Genomic DNA, 17,601 nt, shown 5'->3' on the forward strand with positions numbered 1-17,601 from the left:
TCTGCTCTTGTTTCATTAGTACTTTTCCTTTGTATGCAGATGTGCTTAATTATACTTCTGAGTGAAGTAAGGAGTTAACGTACTCATTCAAGTTACTTTGCAAATCAGAAATTAACAACTGGATAACTATTGTTGACTGCATGTTGCATGCTGAATTTTGAATCAGTGACTGGATGACAGGGTGATGTCAACCTTTTTGGAAGCTAAATTTAAGACACTATATGTATGGATAGTTTACTAAGCTTCTATATTTTAGGAAACTAAGATTTTACTAGTTAGTTCAAAAAAGTATGGAAACAGAAATATCACATAGAACATGGTTATTTCTAAGTCTTTAAAAATGTATTTATTGTTGTCAACAGAAATTAAAACTCTTCATGAACAGAAAGGTAAAATATACTTTCTTACCTAATTTCACATTCATGTACAAATGCTGCCTCTGCTAACAATGGTTTTGGTCAAAGCTTATTTTCAGTAATGTTGTTTACCAAATATTACAGTGAGTTTTTCAAATATAGAAATCTAATACTTTATCACAAGCACGTGATAAAATAAAGAACAAATCTCCACCACCATCAGATCTGCATTTCTTCAGCAGAAATTCTTTTGTGTGCACAATTTATTATATCTGGAAATTGTAATTCATTAAGATTTATGCATGATGAAGAATTGTTGCAATTTTTATGGTAATTTACCCTCTTTTTAATTTGACCAAAAAAACTTAATATTTCTGTCACAATATGTACAATTTTAAACATGAACAGATGTCATTTCTAAACTCTATATTTGTTGGACAATATTTCCATTGCTTTTTCTTGACAATCTGTAATTATTTAATGCACATATTATTTTAATCTGAGACCTCCTAAGAAAGGCAATGCCAACCTGCATTCATGTGTTATATCTCAGTGTAGCAGTAGTCCCACTTTTGATAATTTCCTCATAGTTTCTCAAGTAGAAACACTGTATCTGTATGTGTAATGATTAGAATTAATCGGATTTCAAACTACAGGCTTTTATCAGTGTTTCATCATTTCAAGTATGCAACTGCCTTATGCAATTTAGATTCATGGGTTGATACTAGGCTATATGCCCTAGGGCATTTATCAGCCTAGCCAGAGTGTGTTTGGCTTTTGCCACCCTTTAAAATGAGTTTAACTGTGCCCTTTTTTAGGTTAGTTTACTGTGCCTCTGTCTAGTACGGACACAGAAGTGATCCCTGGGGTAAACCTACGATCTCCCATCCACTCGTCAAGATTCCTCTTGAAGAGTCAGTGAAGGGCTCTGCCTGATATGGACTGGGATTCTATTCCGGAGTGCTGGGAGCCTCTGGGTTATAAATCTGTCTCTACAGCATGTCCTATTAATTTCTGTGTTGAAGTTCAAGTCCCTTGGGCACGTAGCTCTAGTGGATTTGGATTTTTTGAGGTGGAGCATGTCCATTAATTCTGGGTTGGACATGGCTTTATACGTCAGGCACAGATCGCCTCTAAGTAGGCGGTATGCAACTGAGTAGAGCTGGAGTTTCTTTAACCGAGCAGCATAGGTCATCTGTCTGAGACCCTTGATCCACTTGGTGAGGTACTTTTGGGGTCTTTCCAGTTGCTGCAGGTGTCGGGTAAGGTACATCCCAAATGGGGCATTGTATTCAATTATGGGCCGGATGAGTGATGAGTAAAGGGGCACAATGACCTCCCTTGATCTAGATGTGAATCCTTTCATGATAAGGTGGGCTATATAGAAGGTCTTTCTAACCACTTTGGCAACGTGGTTGTCAATACTATCAACTTGGGTTCCCAGGTCCCTAATTACTTCCTCCATACTTAATGGATTACTGCCTATGTGGTAATTTATGGGCACTTTGTTTTTCCCAAAGGGGATGACTATACACTTCTTGGCTTTTAGCTTTAGGCCATGGCTTTGGGAGCAGTTATCTGTCTCTGTGAGACCCTTTTGGACTATACTTGTGTCTGCTGGAGAGTCGATTATGGCACCCAGTTTGCAGTCATCTGCAAACTTGGTCAGCCATAGTCCTTCCCTGTTGGCCTGTACCTCAGAAAAATATATACCGAACAAGAGTGGTCCCAGGACTGAGCCCTGTGGGACACCACTTGTAACTGGTTTAGAGTCTGACATGGCTCCCGCAATTCTGACCATGTGGGTTCTGTCCTTGAGCCAGTTTGCAACCCATCTTATGACATAGGGGTTGATATTTAAGCTGGAGAGCTTATTTATGATGCCCGAGTGGGGTATGGTGTCGAAGGCTTTTGCAAGGTCCAGGTAGGCTGTGTGGACTACCTTCCCTTCATCTATGACCTTGGTGACTATTTCAAAGAAGTCGACCAGGTTCAAGAGGCAGGATCTGCCCTTAACAAAGCCGGATTGGGTAGGATCTAGTGTCTGTAGGTCCCCAATGTCTTTGTTTATGAATTCCATGATGATCCGCTCCATAGCTTTGCAGACCAGGCTAGTCAGGCTTATGGCGCGATAGTTTCCAGGGTCCTTTGAGGCACCACCTTTGTGGAGTGGGATCACTGTTGCTGTATGCCATTCCTTGGGTACATATCCTGTAGTAAGGCTGAGATTGAACAGTAACTTTATATGAGGTTCTAGCTCTTCTTGGAGCTCATGTAGTACACAGCCTGGGACACCGTCCGGTCCCATTGATGGTGTGTTTTTTGCTTTGGAGAGGGCAGCTCTCACCTGAGCATCTGAGATGCTAGGGAGACAACTCTCTGCTGGGATAGATATTTGCTCTTTTGGGGAAGGGGAGAAGTTTGCACTGAACCTGTCTGCCAGGATGTTGGCAATGTCTGTGGGTTCAGTGTATTTTTTGTCATTTTGGACTAACTCCAAACATATCTGGGAGTTGCCTCCCAGGTTCCTAACATAACTAAAGAAGGCCTTGTGATTATCTTTAGTGTCCTGTGCAATTTTTCTCTCGAAGCTGCCCTTGGATGATTTTATGAGGGACTGTAGTTTTTTGCTAGTACTGATCAGTGATGCCTTTCTTTTAAGGGATTTTGCTCTATCCTGTAGTAGCTTCCTCCTTTTGTTGTATAGCTTATTTATGGCTGGGGTCCACCAGACAGGACGCCTGCCTTTGGAGGATTGGGTCTTGGTTTTATTTGGGATTACATGATCCATGCATTCCTGAAGGTGTCCATAGAATGCGTTTATAAAGGATTCTGCAGTTTGGGCCGTAGTTTCCACTGGCCCGGGGGCTTTGAATGACTTCACCTCAGTTTTCAGAAGTGTGAAATTAGCTTTTGAGAAGTTTTTCACTGTGGCTTTCTGGGCTGGTGGTGGGGTCGGGATGTGGATGTCCAGAGAGATTAATTTATGGTCCGATCTTACCAATGAGGGGTGTACCTCTGGTGTGGAGCATAGAGTCCCCATGTTTGTGATGATCAAGTCCAGTATGTTTTCCCCTCTTGTGGGAGTGGTGACTAGTTGTCCCATAGCATTTGAGTTTATAAATTCTAGAAACCTTTGGGCTAGGGTGTTGGGGCTTGAGTAGTGCTCCCAGTCTATGTTTGGATAGTTGAAGTCACCCAATATAAAGGTGTTTGGAGAGACCTTCATATTCTCCAGTGTTCTCAGGAAAGCCAAGTGAGGTTCCTGAGTTTGGGATGGTGGTCTGTAGCAGGCTACAAACTGAAAGGCAGTTTTGCCCACTGTTAGTTGCACATGGATGGTCTCCGATGCTTCGTGCAGTGCCACTAACCTGGAGGTGTGGGTATCCTTGATGAATATGGATACTCCCCCTCCCTTTGTGGTTCGGTCCAAGATTTGGGGCCGAAAAGCATGGTATGAGGTATAACCTGGTAGTGCTGGGGTGCTCTCGGGAGCCTTGAACCAGGTCTCTGTTACTGCACAGATATCGATATTCTCCATACTGAGGAGAGCTTTGAGTGCTTGCATTTTGAGGTTTAGACTTCTGGCATTGAGTAGCATTACCCTTAGTTTATTTTTCCTTGTGTTGTCTATGGAGGTGGATTTGCCTTTTGAGCCTTGCCTAAAAAAGGCACTATGGGGGTGGCAAGAGCCTTTGCCAGTATCCAAAAGCCCAGAGGTGACAGGTGCAAGCCGTCCCTAGTGAAGCAACATGGCTTGTCGAACCTGTCATCCCAGGCTGACAGACACTGGATCCCCTTTGAATGACACCAGAGCTTTATCCAATTGTTAAAATTGATCATTTTTCCTTTATACTGTGGCATCGTTCTTGGTGAAGGTAAGATGCTACTCAAGGTCAGGGTCATACCTGTCTTGTCTACATGATCAGAGAGCGCCTCTATGTCTCTTTTCATGTAGTCCAGGGAGATATGTCTCAGGTCATTCGCACCAGCATGTACAATGACTGAGTCATATTTGTACTTGCTTTGGAGTGTCCTGAGTGCTTGTGTTATATGGCGGATCCTGGCACCCAACAGGCAGCTCACTATGACCTTCTTCTTGTTCAGCCTGGTGAGTGGGACGTCAGTGTGCCTGACAATAGAGTCACCTATTACAAGTGTATCAGGTATGTTGTTTAGCCTTAAGGGCTGTGACTGTTTGGCACACTGACTTTGTGAAGTATGTGTTACACTTGTTTTGTTTTGAGGTAGAGGTTGCTTGGATGTCTGCTTTGGAGGTCTCTGCTGCTTAGGCAGATTTGTATTTAGAGCCTCCGAGTATGTTTTAGTGTGTTTATGTGTTTGGTTTGCTGATGTGGTAGGTCTATCTGCGACTGGATTTGTGGTGTGTGTGGTTACCATCTCCTCCTGACTGGCTGCGCCAGTACTGCGTTGAGAGAGCTTAGCCTCCAGTTTGGCTATATGGTTGCATCTCTCGCATATATTAGTACTTGTTGGGAGGAGGAGAGGTTTGTCTGTGTACATGAGGCAGTTGTAACATTGCCTCAGGATTCCCAGATTCACCAGCTGAACGGGAGAGGAAACCAGCAACTGACCTTTGGACATGCTGGTTTAGTATAAGTAACTCCTTTATAACTGACCAAAAAGGACCAATAGGGGACGAGTACTTCAAGGGAGTATATGAGGAAGTAGTGCTATTAGTTTATTAGTGCTAACTTATATAATTGCTTGTATGAGCAAGTGCTGGGTTTTAGGTTGAAAGTAGGGTCCTTACTTTGAGAGATAGAGCAGATCTAAGGGAAAAATTGAAGAGTAGACTTTGTGGAGCTGAGAATGGTTTAAGCTCTATTGAGCAGCGCTGCCCAATGCTGTGCTATGCGCAAAATCACTCAAAACCGCGCCAAAGCGGGTTTTTATACAGGGGACTTGAAAGAGCTAGAAATTAGCCCAAAACAGCCAATAAACTACAAGAGTCTTGTGCTGAGATCACTCCTCCAGGGACAGATAGGCTGCTCAAAGCTCCCCACTCCCACTGGTGAACAAAGAAGCTTCCTTCTATCCAAGTAAGGAAATGGGCAACACAGGAACTATTCTAAAGTCCAGAATACAGCAATGCCTGTATTAGGGACTATTCTAGGTCAGGAAAGGCGGGAAACAAGGATGTTTTTTGTTTTTTCTTTTTTTATAAGACAAACAGCAGAAAATGCACAGTAAATACTTAACACAGGCTCATCAGTTAAATTCAAACAAAAGACAAACTGTAAAAGTGCAGGTATGAAATTTGCAAAAACAAGCTTAAAACAGGCAAAAGAGCAGATTAAACTCGCTTTTCGGTGAGAATACATGGTTGCACAGGTAATGGCAGTAAAATATACTTAAATCTTGGTAGCAGTCACTCTTTTCATCTCTCTGCTACTAGCACCACTCTGCATGACCAGGAGGAGCTGTTGTTGAGTTGGAACAAATGAAAAACCGTGCTAAAGCGGGTTTTTATACAGGGGACTTGAAAGAGCTGGTAATTAGCCCAAAACGGCCAATAAACTACAAGATTCTTGTGCTGAGATCACTCCTCCAGGGACAGATAGGCTGCTCAAAGCTCCCCACTCCCACTGGTGAACAAAGACGCTTCCTTCTATCCAAGTAAGGAAATGGGCAACACAGGAACTATTCTAAAGTCCAGAATACAGCAATGCCTGTATTAGGGACTATTCTAGGTCAGGAAAGGTAGGAAACAAGGATTTTTTTTTTGTTTTTTCTTTTTTTATAAGACAAACAGCAGAAAATGCACAGTAAATACTTAACACAGGCTAGCGCACTTGAGTGAGCAGCCTCAACAGTTAAATTCAAACGAAAGACAAACTTTAAAAGTGCAGGTATGAAATTTGCAAAAACAAGCTTAAATCAAGCAAAAGAGCAGATTAAACTAGATTTTCGGTGAGAATAGATGGTCGCACAGGTAATAGCAGTAAAATATACTTAAATCTTGGTAGCAGTCACTCTTTTCATCTCTCTGCTGCTAGCACCACTCTGCAGGACCACGAGGATCTGTTGCTGCGTTGGAACAAGCGAAAAGCCGCGCCAAAGCGGGTTTTTATATAGGGGACTTAAAAGAGCTAGAAATGAGCCCAAAACGGCCAATAAACTACAATATTCTTGTGCTGAGATCACTCCTCAAGGGACAGATAGGCTGCTCAAAGCTCCTCACTCCCACTGGTGAACAAAGAAGCTTCCTTCTATCCAAGTAAGGAAATCGGTAACACAGGAACTATTCTAAAGTGCAGAATACAGCAATGCCTGTATTGGGGGCTATTCTAGGTCAGGAAAGGTGGGAAATAAGGATATTTTTTTGTCTTTTCTTTTTTTATAAGACAAACAGCAGAAAATGCACAGTAAATACTTAACACAGGCTAGTGCACTTGAGTGAGCAACCTCAACAGTTAAATTCAAACAAAAGACAAACTTTAAAAGTGCAGGCATGAAATGTGCAAAAACAAGCTTAAAACTGGCAAAAGAGCAGATTAAACTAGCTTTTCAGTGAGAATAGACGGTCACACAGGTAATAGCAGTAAAATATACTTAAATCTTGGTAGCAGTCACTCTTTTCATCTCTGTGCTGCTAGCACCACTCTGCAGGACCACAAGGAGCTGTTGCTGAGTTGGAACAAGCAAAAAACCATGCCAAAGGTGGTTTTTATACAGGGGACTTGAAAGAGCTAGAAATTAGCCCAAAATGGCCAATAAACTACAAGATTCTTGTGCTGAGATTACTCCTCCAGGGATAGATAGGCTGCTCAAAGCTCCCCACTCCCACTGGTGAACAAAGAAGCTTCCTTCTATCTAAGTAAGGAAATGGGCAACACAGGAACTATTCTAAAGTCCAGAATACAGCAATGCCTGTATTAGGGACTACTCTAGGTCAGGAAAGGAATTGCAGATGAGCTGGGTAATAGACAATGTTCAAAACATGCACCTTATCATGGAATGAGTTTGATGACTTGTATATCAGTGAAGAAAATGTAATTTCATGTATTTTCAACACATCCATATGTTACACACAACAGCTGGTAATGTTTGCAGATCTTGAAGATAAAGCCTACTTCATATACCAGACAGCAGCAAAAGCAATGTCTTTCAGCTTTTCCTGGTTAGGGGTCACCACAGCAGATCACTGGTCCGCAGATTGATTAGCAGTGGTGTTTTTATAGTGTTGAGTTGCCAGCCTGATACCCAACCTTTGCAGAAGGTACATACATACACACACATGCACCTACCTGCATGTCCTTAAAACTCACTCAACCACAGGGAAGACATGCAGACTCTGCACAGACATTCCAGCTGAGAATGGAACCAGAGAACCTGTTGCAGTGAGGTGACAATGTTAACCACTGCACCACTGCAGCCTCCATATACCAGACAGGAAAACCTGAAATCTTCCTCATTATTCATTGGGGGTGGGGGGGTGGGGTTGCAGTGGTACTTCACTGATGTAGTTTCAGTGGGAAAGAACATGTCTACAGTAATATCAAAAGCTGGAAACTGTTTTGTTTTGTTATATTTATTTCCTCTTTGACCTGTACTTTATATTTTTTTAGAAGCGTCAGAAAGAGAGAAGGATCATATGGAAGCAGGTAAACAATAAGAGAGTGCAGCATGCACTAATATGTAATGTTTTAGAAGAAGATGCTTGCTCATAAATCTCCAGTAGCTTGCACTTTTTTTCTTTCAGGAAAAGTACCCATAAGCTTGGGAAAAAAAGCCACTCCTTTATATTGGTTCAAAGGTGTTTACTAGGCTAATGACCACAAATGACTTTTTAAGCCTAGCCATGCATCCCAAATATTTGAGAAGTTTTCATACCATAAGTGTAAGCTGGGGCTTGGGAGACAAAACATTTATAAGCAGGGTCCTGGGAGACTAACTATTTATGAGCTGCCTCTGTCCATTAGAGACTTACGTGCCAACCAGGGATGAATTTCTTGTTCCTCATCCAATTGTCCAAGTTGCAGTTGAATTGGGTTCAGGAGGAACTCTGTTTCACATGGATAGAGAGTCTGTTCCAGAGAAGGGGTAGTCTCTGGGATACATACCTGTCTCTCTAGCAGGTCCCACTTATATCACAGGCAAGGTTTAAGACTAGAATGGGTAATTCTGGTGCTGTTTATTTTGCGGATATGCAGGAGGTCCATTAGGGTGGAGTCGGAGAATGCCTTCTATGCCAGACATAGATCTTCCCTCAAAAGCCTGGAGGAGACAGAATACAGGGATAAGGCCTTGAAGCACATGATTAGAGACAGTCAAAAGTATTTTCACTTGTATTATAGTGCTGGAGTTCTCAGCAGCTGATTGTGTTTGTGTCTAGAACTGGAATAGGTAGGATTTTGTTTAATTTTTGTTGATACATTTTTCTAATATAGACATATGGGCTCAGCTTCCCACAATAATCATGCCATCAGATTGCAGAGATAACAGACTCATTGAGGCACACCATTTTCTGTAATCTGTCAGGAAGAGAATGCTGTAACTTTGCTATTAAATACCTACAATTTTGAATATTCACAATTGCCTCCACTTCAGATTTAGACAAACACTTTGATAGTACAGCAGTCAGCAAGGTTCATGCTGTAGCAATACAACATTATTAGTGTCGTGATTATATTAAATTTCAAGTCTTTCATTTCCAGTGTAATGTCATTTGAATAAATCTGCATGATTGGCACATACATCCTCTATCAGTACAGAGAAGTGAAAGATATTCATAGCTAGATATTTAGATTATACAACATCACTTAGATTACAGCATGCAAGCTGAGCCAAGGCTTTGTCAGTGGCCTCTCTTATCTGTATTTGTCATGCTTTCGGTACGAGACCCATTCTTTGTATGCATGTGGGCACCTTTAAAGAAAGCACTCTCATTTTTCTAACTTGTGCACATACATAGGCAGTGAGAGAGAAGGAACATATGGAAGCAGGTGAACAATAAGAGAGTGCAGCATACACTAATATATAATGTTTTAAAAGATGCTTACACATAAGTCTCCAGCATAACTCTCAACTGTACAGATTTTCGCAGCATGACCAGATTTTTGCCTCATATTTTTGGTCTGCTCCTCATAAAATTTGTGATTTGCTGGTAAATCACTATGGATTGAAGTCACTAAATAATGACAAACATTTGAGTCTCAGACTTAATCCCCAGATTCAGCAAGCTCTGCATGGTGTGCAGGAATAGTGCAAGAGCTGCTGCATGCAATATGGCCGACGAGCGATCCAGGAATGAGCTCCCGGGATGTGCACGAGTGCTCCTACGCTATTCCTGCATGGACACCACTGCTTTATGCTGATTACCCCATTTACAGGTGAAAACCATGCAAATGAGGTGAATTAGCAATCCAGGAAGCAGGCAGGCGTCTGTGCAGGAATAGTGTAATCTGCAGAAATGTAACTACTAACCGAATACATTTCTGCAAATTACAAAACAGAGGCATGACAGCTCCATAAAAAGCATGTATGCAATGGAGTATGCATGCTAATGGGTAAATATCTGGCCATTGGCATGATAAATAGTTGCAAAATTATAAAAAATAAAAAAAAAGTTGGAAATAAGCTTTTAAACTCAAATCAGCATTTTTCCATGATAGTCAATGTCATGCATAAGACAACAATACCACAGAGTAGTGGTTGCTAAGAGGGAAGCCTGAGTGTCAGTGCAGTAACTATGAATTAGCATTCTGTTTTATGCAAATGAGGGGATTGATACTGAATCACAGATTTCCTCTATAAACACCACCACCACTACTACTACTACTACTACTACTACTACTACAACATACACCACTATAAACTATGCAAACACCTTTCAACCTGTTTTTTTCCACAAACTCTACATCACCAGTGTACACAGACGGGGAAATTTTACCTGACAAAACCAAGAAAATGTTAGGCTGCTGCTGTTGCTGTCATACATCAATATGTGGAAGAGACCGAGTGTGGTGAGGATGTGAATGCTGACTACCAACCCACAGTGAGGAGAAGGAAAAGAGTGTACAGACCGCGGGTAACCTACCAGGGGCTACATGAGCTGAAGATAGTGGAGCACTATAGGGTGGACAGGGACATTCTATAGCAAATTGTTGAGCTGTGCCGGCCTCATATACAGAACCAACAGAGGGGAACCCATCCCAGTGGATACCAAGTTACGTGTAGCCTTAAGAATACTACCCACAGGTACCTTCCAAAGGCTAACTGGGGATATCATGGGGATCTCACAGGCATCAGCTTCAGGGTACTCCACCGGCTCCTGGATGCCATGTCAGCACATGCCGGTGAGCACATATATTTCCTCAACACCCGTGAGGCGTTAACCAGCAATATGCATCTAATCCACCAAATAGCAGAATACCCTGAGGTAGTGGGTGCCATAGACTGCACACATACAAATAAAAGCACCACCCGATGAGTGGGGTAAGGTCTTCATAAACTGCAAGTGCTTCCCCTCCATCAACTGCCATGTTGTGTGCAATGGCTAGGGCATTAGCATGAATGTGTGAGCTGGCAGCCCTGGAAGCTTTCACAACTCCCACATCTGGCATATGACACAGCTGTACCAGTCATTTGCCAGTGGGGACATCCCATATGACCACCTAGTGTAGGATGCTGGTTATGCACTGGAGCAGTGGCTGATGACACCCCTCAGAAATGCACACAAACTTGAACAAGAACTCCATAATGAGGCACACGCACAAACCAAGATCATAATAGAGCATGTGTTTGGAATGCTCAAGTCATGTTTCCACTGCCTGGACATATCCAGTGAAGCCTTGCAGAACTCTCCAGCTGCATGTACACAAATATTCATGGTATGTGCCATGCTACACAATATGATCCTGCGGAAACAGCTGCGGCAGGAACAGCAAGAGGCAAGGCCACACAGCCCCACACTATTGCCAAGGCCAGCACAGGCACAGAGGGACTCAGAGGAGGAACTACCTGAGCCTGCCCCTATAGGCAAAAGGAGGCATGCCCAGTATGCCCAGGCCTTGGCAAAGAGACAACGCATAGCACATACACTGACAGGGTAGGCACTCAGGGAAAGACACCTTTCTCTGACTCGCACATACAGTAAAAGGGATGCCAAACATGACACTACCTGGACTTTACCATGTATAGGGAGTGTAGTATGTGCATCGACACAGTCAGCCCTCTAGCACCATCCTCAATACTGGCACAGCCCCCAAGGTAAGTCACTCTTCCTATCAATTGCTGAATGGAGTAGCATGTTCTGATACTTGTATCTATGGTATGGAACTGAGCATGCAAGGAAATCGGGTGGCTAAATGTGATGGCAGCAGACAGTGTACACTTATATGGGCAGCATGAAATCCATAACAAATATGGCTGCCAACATACTAGGCAGTACTAGACAAGGTGACAAATCCCACTGCAGTACATGTGGTGGCCCAAATGTGTGTCCATAGGACACACACATGTTTGTCAGTGTGGCTGACATACCCACCACCACCACCAGCCTCAACCAGCAGGACAGGTATAGATGACTATAAAGAAAGGCTGGGCTAAGGCCTCCAATTGATGGCAATGTCTAACAGCACCCCTCCAGACCTACACATTCAGACAGACAGACTACAACAGGTCTGGAGTTGTATGTCAGTTCTGAAGGGTAAGAAGTCTGAAACCGAAATGTAGGTCAATAAAACCTAAGATATGTACACTACTGATTTTCTTCCAGTCTACATGATAGGTCAGAATACAAAATAAAATGGAAGCCAACAGAGTCCTGAAATACCAGTACAGTCATAGCAAATGTATAAAGTTGGCAGGTGTGCCCCCCCCCCCAATCCCATGTAGAAATCCAGTAATATGTAAGTGTGAGGTGCAATAACAGTGGAGCACAGATTACCTGAGCTGGCACAATCTACAGGATAGATTGTTGCATGTGTACAAAGTGCAGGGGTGCATGTGTTAGGTTGTCGTATGTTCAATATTGTGTGAAAGTGGTCAGCATGTAACCATGGAGGGCTCTATCTCGGTGGCATATGGGCAGTACTGTAGATGACAGGGCCATGTTCTGACAACTGCAGTTCCAACCACAATGCCTCTCAGCAATATCCATGTCAGCAGTCGTCCATACTCACTGTCCAGATGTCAATAGCTGTCACTGTCTGAAAGATGGAAATGCCATGAATGTGAGCCCATACATACACACAGTACACAGGTGGAAGTACCCTAGACAAAGTGCATAAAATGTTACTGTCAAATGCACACAACTTTGGAATTGTACATACAGGTTAGCAGCACATTAGTTGTCTGTGTATTATGGAATACTGATGTAGTCTGCCCAATCACTGGCAGACCACAAAAGGCATAGTTCTGAAGTAATGAGAGACTGTGTATGTCCCTGCACAAGGCAGCACAAGGGGAATGTCCCAGGTAGATCTGTGAGTAAGCTGCACGTAGCTTCCATATCACACATTCACTCAGCTCACCCCCACCATCAGCCACAGGTTTATCACAGGTCATATCCTTGCTGCTGGAAATGAGTACAGTATGACCCCACTTCTGTATGGGAATACTCACAGAATGCAGCATGCTGAAAATGTGTCCTATGCAGCTGTGTCACTAGTTGTAAGCAGCACCCTGCATGTGTCTGGACCGATGGGTCAATATGTACAGAACTATTGACATAAACACCTTGCTCACTTACCCAGTCACCCCAGTGGAATCCACTGGCTCACAGCCTTGGAATGTAGGAGTGACAGAATGCACTGGCCTGCTACAGATGACCTGCATCACTACCAAATGGAATACAGTCCTCTGTCAAAGACCTGTGCCTCACCTGTATTGCCAATGTATAATATCTCATGGGGTCCCAAATAACAAACTAACAGTCAACAGAACACAAATGCAAGGCCATATTGACAAATCTCAGAAGCATGCCCCCCACATCTTACTGCATGAACTGGGGGCCAATCCATGAATATCACTGGGATGAAGGGCCAGCTATAGGGATGCATCCCAGATATTGTTTGTATAATGTTAGAATAAGGATAGAATAACAGATTGGGGGGAGATGCATAGACATCATGGAGTTTGTGAAGTCTGAAATGCTGTCATGTGTGCACATACTACCCCTGCCTGCAAAACTAGTAATGAGTGGCTACAAACCTGCTCGTAAACCACAATGTGAAGTGGAAATGTCCAGATATATGAGTCCTACCTTTGGGTAACCCGGGTGAATCTGTACAGCTGAGAGGTATGGCCACAGCAGGATATGGCCATTCTGTTAAGTAGATATATGTGCAACAAGGGGGTCCTCAGCCACCACACTCCAAAGGTGCTGGACCATTTACACATGCCCATCAGCAAATGTCTGTAGCTATCCCACCAGAATGGCAAGAGTGTGCAGGAATGTGTGGGTTGTGGACAACAGTACTGGAATCAGCTTCATTCATCATTTATTTCCCAGTATATGACTGTGAGCAAATAATTTATATCTGTCAGTAGTCGATGACATAATACATCACAGTGAAAAACAGTACATATGTCTGAATATCTCTGCCAACACCAAGCATGTAACACAAGCAAAAGAGACTACAATAGTTACAGTATCCACCTATCTGTCGTCCATTGTAACTCCATTTTGTCAACCTATCTACAGATATCCTGCAGAAACAGGTTGTTACCTGTAGGCTGAGAACACCAAACCCTGGACTGGAGTAAAACCCCACCTGGAATGGATTTACACACTCAATACAGAAGGTCCTACTGGGCATGCGCCTACACTTAGACAAATGAAGCCCATGTCTGACAACACAGTGGACTATACATATCTGTCATAATCAAATGTCTGTGCATACACACCAAATTGTACACCATACATATTTCATGCACACCTTGGATAGGAATACTCACACATATCCAAGGCCAATACACTATTATATGTCAAACATGCACACAATGAGATGTGGGCAAGAGAGAGACAGACAGTGACAGCCAAAATTCCATTATAAGGTCTGTCTCATCCACTACACATCCTATTAGCTGATATTGCATGATGTGCTGATGTCAGTCACTGTAGACATTCCTTTTGGTAGCACTCAGCCCTATAGTGTCTGTTCTCAGCCCTATAGTGTCTGTGGTGCTTGTGATAATTGTGTAACACAATAGTAAAAAACAGTATTCATGTAGCATTTGTATACTCAGTCCTGTTGCATGTAAAGTGGTGTGTTGTGTGTGTGTGTGTGTGTGTGTGTGTGTGTGTGTGTGTGTGTGTGTGTGTGTGTGTGCATTTTCAGAGGAATGAGTTATGGCCCATTCACACACACTGCACTTCCCATTGCTCATGGTAACACCCCTGCTGATGTCATACACCTTGAAATAACCCTTTGGCCAAGTCTCAGTTCTGTAAGCTCCGTGGCACTTGTGATAATTGTGTAATACCATAGTGTAACAAACTAGTTAGGTAGGAGTTCTAAACCTGGTCCTGGAAACTGTGAAAATGTGCGTGTTTGTGTGTGCATGTGTGAGTGAGTGTGTTTTGAGTCTTTGTCACACTTACTGCACTTCCCTCACTCCTCCTTTACCACTGCCACTGATGTCACTCACCTTCAAAGATACCTTTGGACAGCTCTTCAACATGTAACTGCCATGGTGCATGCAATAACTGTGTAATACCATAGTGTAGCAAGCTAATTAGGTAGGAGTTCTAATCCTGGTCCCGGCAACTGTGAGAGTGTGTGTTTTTCTGTGTGACAGTGTCTGAGTCTTTGATGACACCTCCTAGGGAAAGTATTCAGTGTTCTGCAGCTTCGCTATTTCAAGTGTTCGCTGAATGGGGTTCGATATTATAACATTCAAAGTTTTAAGACTTTGATGTTATAATATACACCCTATAGTACCAATACATAGCTAGGTACAGGTTTGAAACTCAGTACTGGTGTGTGTGTGTGTGTGTGTGTGTGTGTGTGTGTGTGTGTGTGTGTGTGTGTGTGTGTGTGTGAGGTGGGGGGGGGTCACCAGCACCCTCTGTGGGTGTGATTGTGTAAATAGCAGGATCCATTGCAGCATGGATTTTGCTACATTTTCATATTGAGGATGCATATGTCCCTATGTCACTTTATTTCCATTACCGACACTGTAGTACAGCCACGGCAACAGGCATACTTACGCGAAAGTGCTTTTTCAGTGAAAAGCACTTTCGCGTAAGTATGCCTGGCCGTTTGGGTTTCGGTTGTTTGCTCATTCGAGCAAATGTCCGGAACCCATCTATATCTATCTATATATATATATATATATATATATATATATATATATATATATATATATAGGTGTACTTCGCTTGATTGAAAACTCACTTCACTGAAAGTCAAATCAGTGAGACCACTTCACTGAAAGCTCACTTCACTGAAACTTATTTCACTGAAAGTCATAAATAGCCTTTTCCCCACAGTAGTGTGATTCTGAAGTTAGTATATAAAGTAAGGGGGATGTGGGGTGGGCACAGCCCTCACATTGGGGGTGTGGAACCACATATTATAAACATTTTAAACTATACACAATGATACCTACAAGTCTAATGAATAACTGTTTCCAGAAGTGAATATATAATCAACATATGTGGTGGGCTTTGCCCCCACACCCTCCAATGTGGGGGGCTATACCCCCACACACCCCTATACTCCAGGATTGCACTACAGTGGGGAAAAGGTCATATACAACTTTCAATGAAATGAGTTTCAGTCAAGTGAGTTTTCAGTGAAGTGAGCTTTCAGTGAAGTGGTCCTAGTAATTTCATTTTCTGTGAAGTGAGTTTTCAATCAAGGGTAATACACCCATATATATATATATATATATATATATATGTATATATATATATATATATATATATATATATATATATATATATATATGTATATATATATATATATATATATATATATATATATATATATATATATATATATATATATATATATATATATATATATATATATTTGTGTGTGTGTGTGTGTGTGTGTGTAAAACATAGGCCCGTGACGTAGTGGAGTCATACCTCCACACCATAACTCTCAACCTGTTAGTGCAACGGAACATAATGTATGTATTGCAGTTATAAATGTAGAATGTTGCTACAGTGACAGGGGTTGTGTCAACGTACATATTGTGAAGGAAAGCTTTTCTGAAACTGACATGTATGCCACCACTTACTGACAGACATCATACAATCATCACAGTGAAGTACCACACAAATCACAGTAATGATCCTGTGGAATGTAGGAATGATCATGATCATCACCTACCAAAGTCAAGCTGCTGCCTATGCAAAGCAGATGCATTTTTCCACATCTACTGGGGGGGGGGGGGCAGAGAGAAGGATGGAACATAAGACAGAAAGGGACAAGCATGTTTGTGTATGATCTCTGGGTAGACAGAGGTCTCTGGGTATTATAATGGTTGCCTATATATAAATGTCTGGCTGTGTATTGTCTACAACAACCTGTGCAGTATATGACAACTGTTGGCCTTGTAATGTGACATATGGATAGAGAATGGGGAAACATTTGGTGAATCTTTGAACTATATTACCAATAGCACATAATTTTTAGGTTTACCTATAAAATAGGACAGGGTTCCATCGATTACTTGGATGTGAATATAGGGATGGACTATGACAGTAATCTATTTACTTCAAAAGTACATAGAAAATGTACCGACTGTAATTCCTTTCTACATTTTCAGAGCTCCCACCCATTTACACAAAAAGGAGCATTGTGAAAGGTCAATATGTCAGGGGTAGTAGAATGACATCAGAGGATGTAAATTTTATACAAGAAGGTGAACTATTGAAATGTATGTTCCTTGATAGGGCATACCCGGAGACAATAATCAATGACATTTTTAATGAATTCCTAGAAAACAGAAGCAATAGGTTTGCACCCATTTTAGGGATGGATACTAATGAGATAGGTGTTAACCAGAAAGTGAAGGATAGCAAGGACTGGGTTGAAAATATGTTTCTGTTGGATTATAGTGGGGATGCAGGAACCATTACCACAATTTTGAAAGAGGAATGGGATAAGTTTAGTAAATCATCAGACCTGAATATTGAACTGAACCATCCCCTAAACGTGTTTTTAGGAAAGGTAAAAGCATTAAATAATTTTGGACAAGAGGGGCACCGAAAAAAGATCTAAAAGGGTGGGGACATATAAATATGGTGCTTGCCCACAAT

General features: G+C 42.1%; 1 protein-coding gene across 1 annotated transcript in view; it reads left to right on the plus strand.

The window, feature by feature from the left end:
• LOC122791474 (hemicentin-1-like) overlaps nucleotides 1-17,601 on the plus strand; it is an 810,132-nt gene that overhangs the window by 703,990 nt on the left and 88,541 nt on the right. Inside the window, exons 17-18 of the mRNA XM_044059217.1 lie at nucleotides 363-389; nucleotides 7,949-7,984. Of these exons, the coding sequence (XP_043915152.1) occupies nucleotides 363-389; nucleotides 7,949-7,984 (63 nt within the window). The remainder of the gene's footprint in view (nucleotides 1-362; nucleotides 390-7,948; nucleotides 7,985-17,601) is intronic.

This window comes from Protopterus annectens, chromosome 17.part0 (genome assembly GCF_019279795.1).
Source record: "Protopterus annectens isolate FY-2018-M chromosome 17.part0, PAN1.0, whole genome shotgun sequence".
NCBI lineage: Eukaryota > Metazoa > Chordata > Ceratodontiformes > Protopteridae > Protopterus > Protopterus annectens.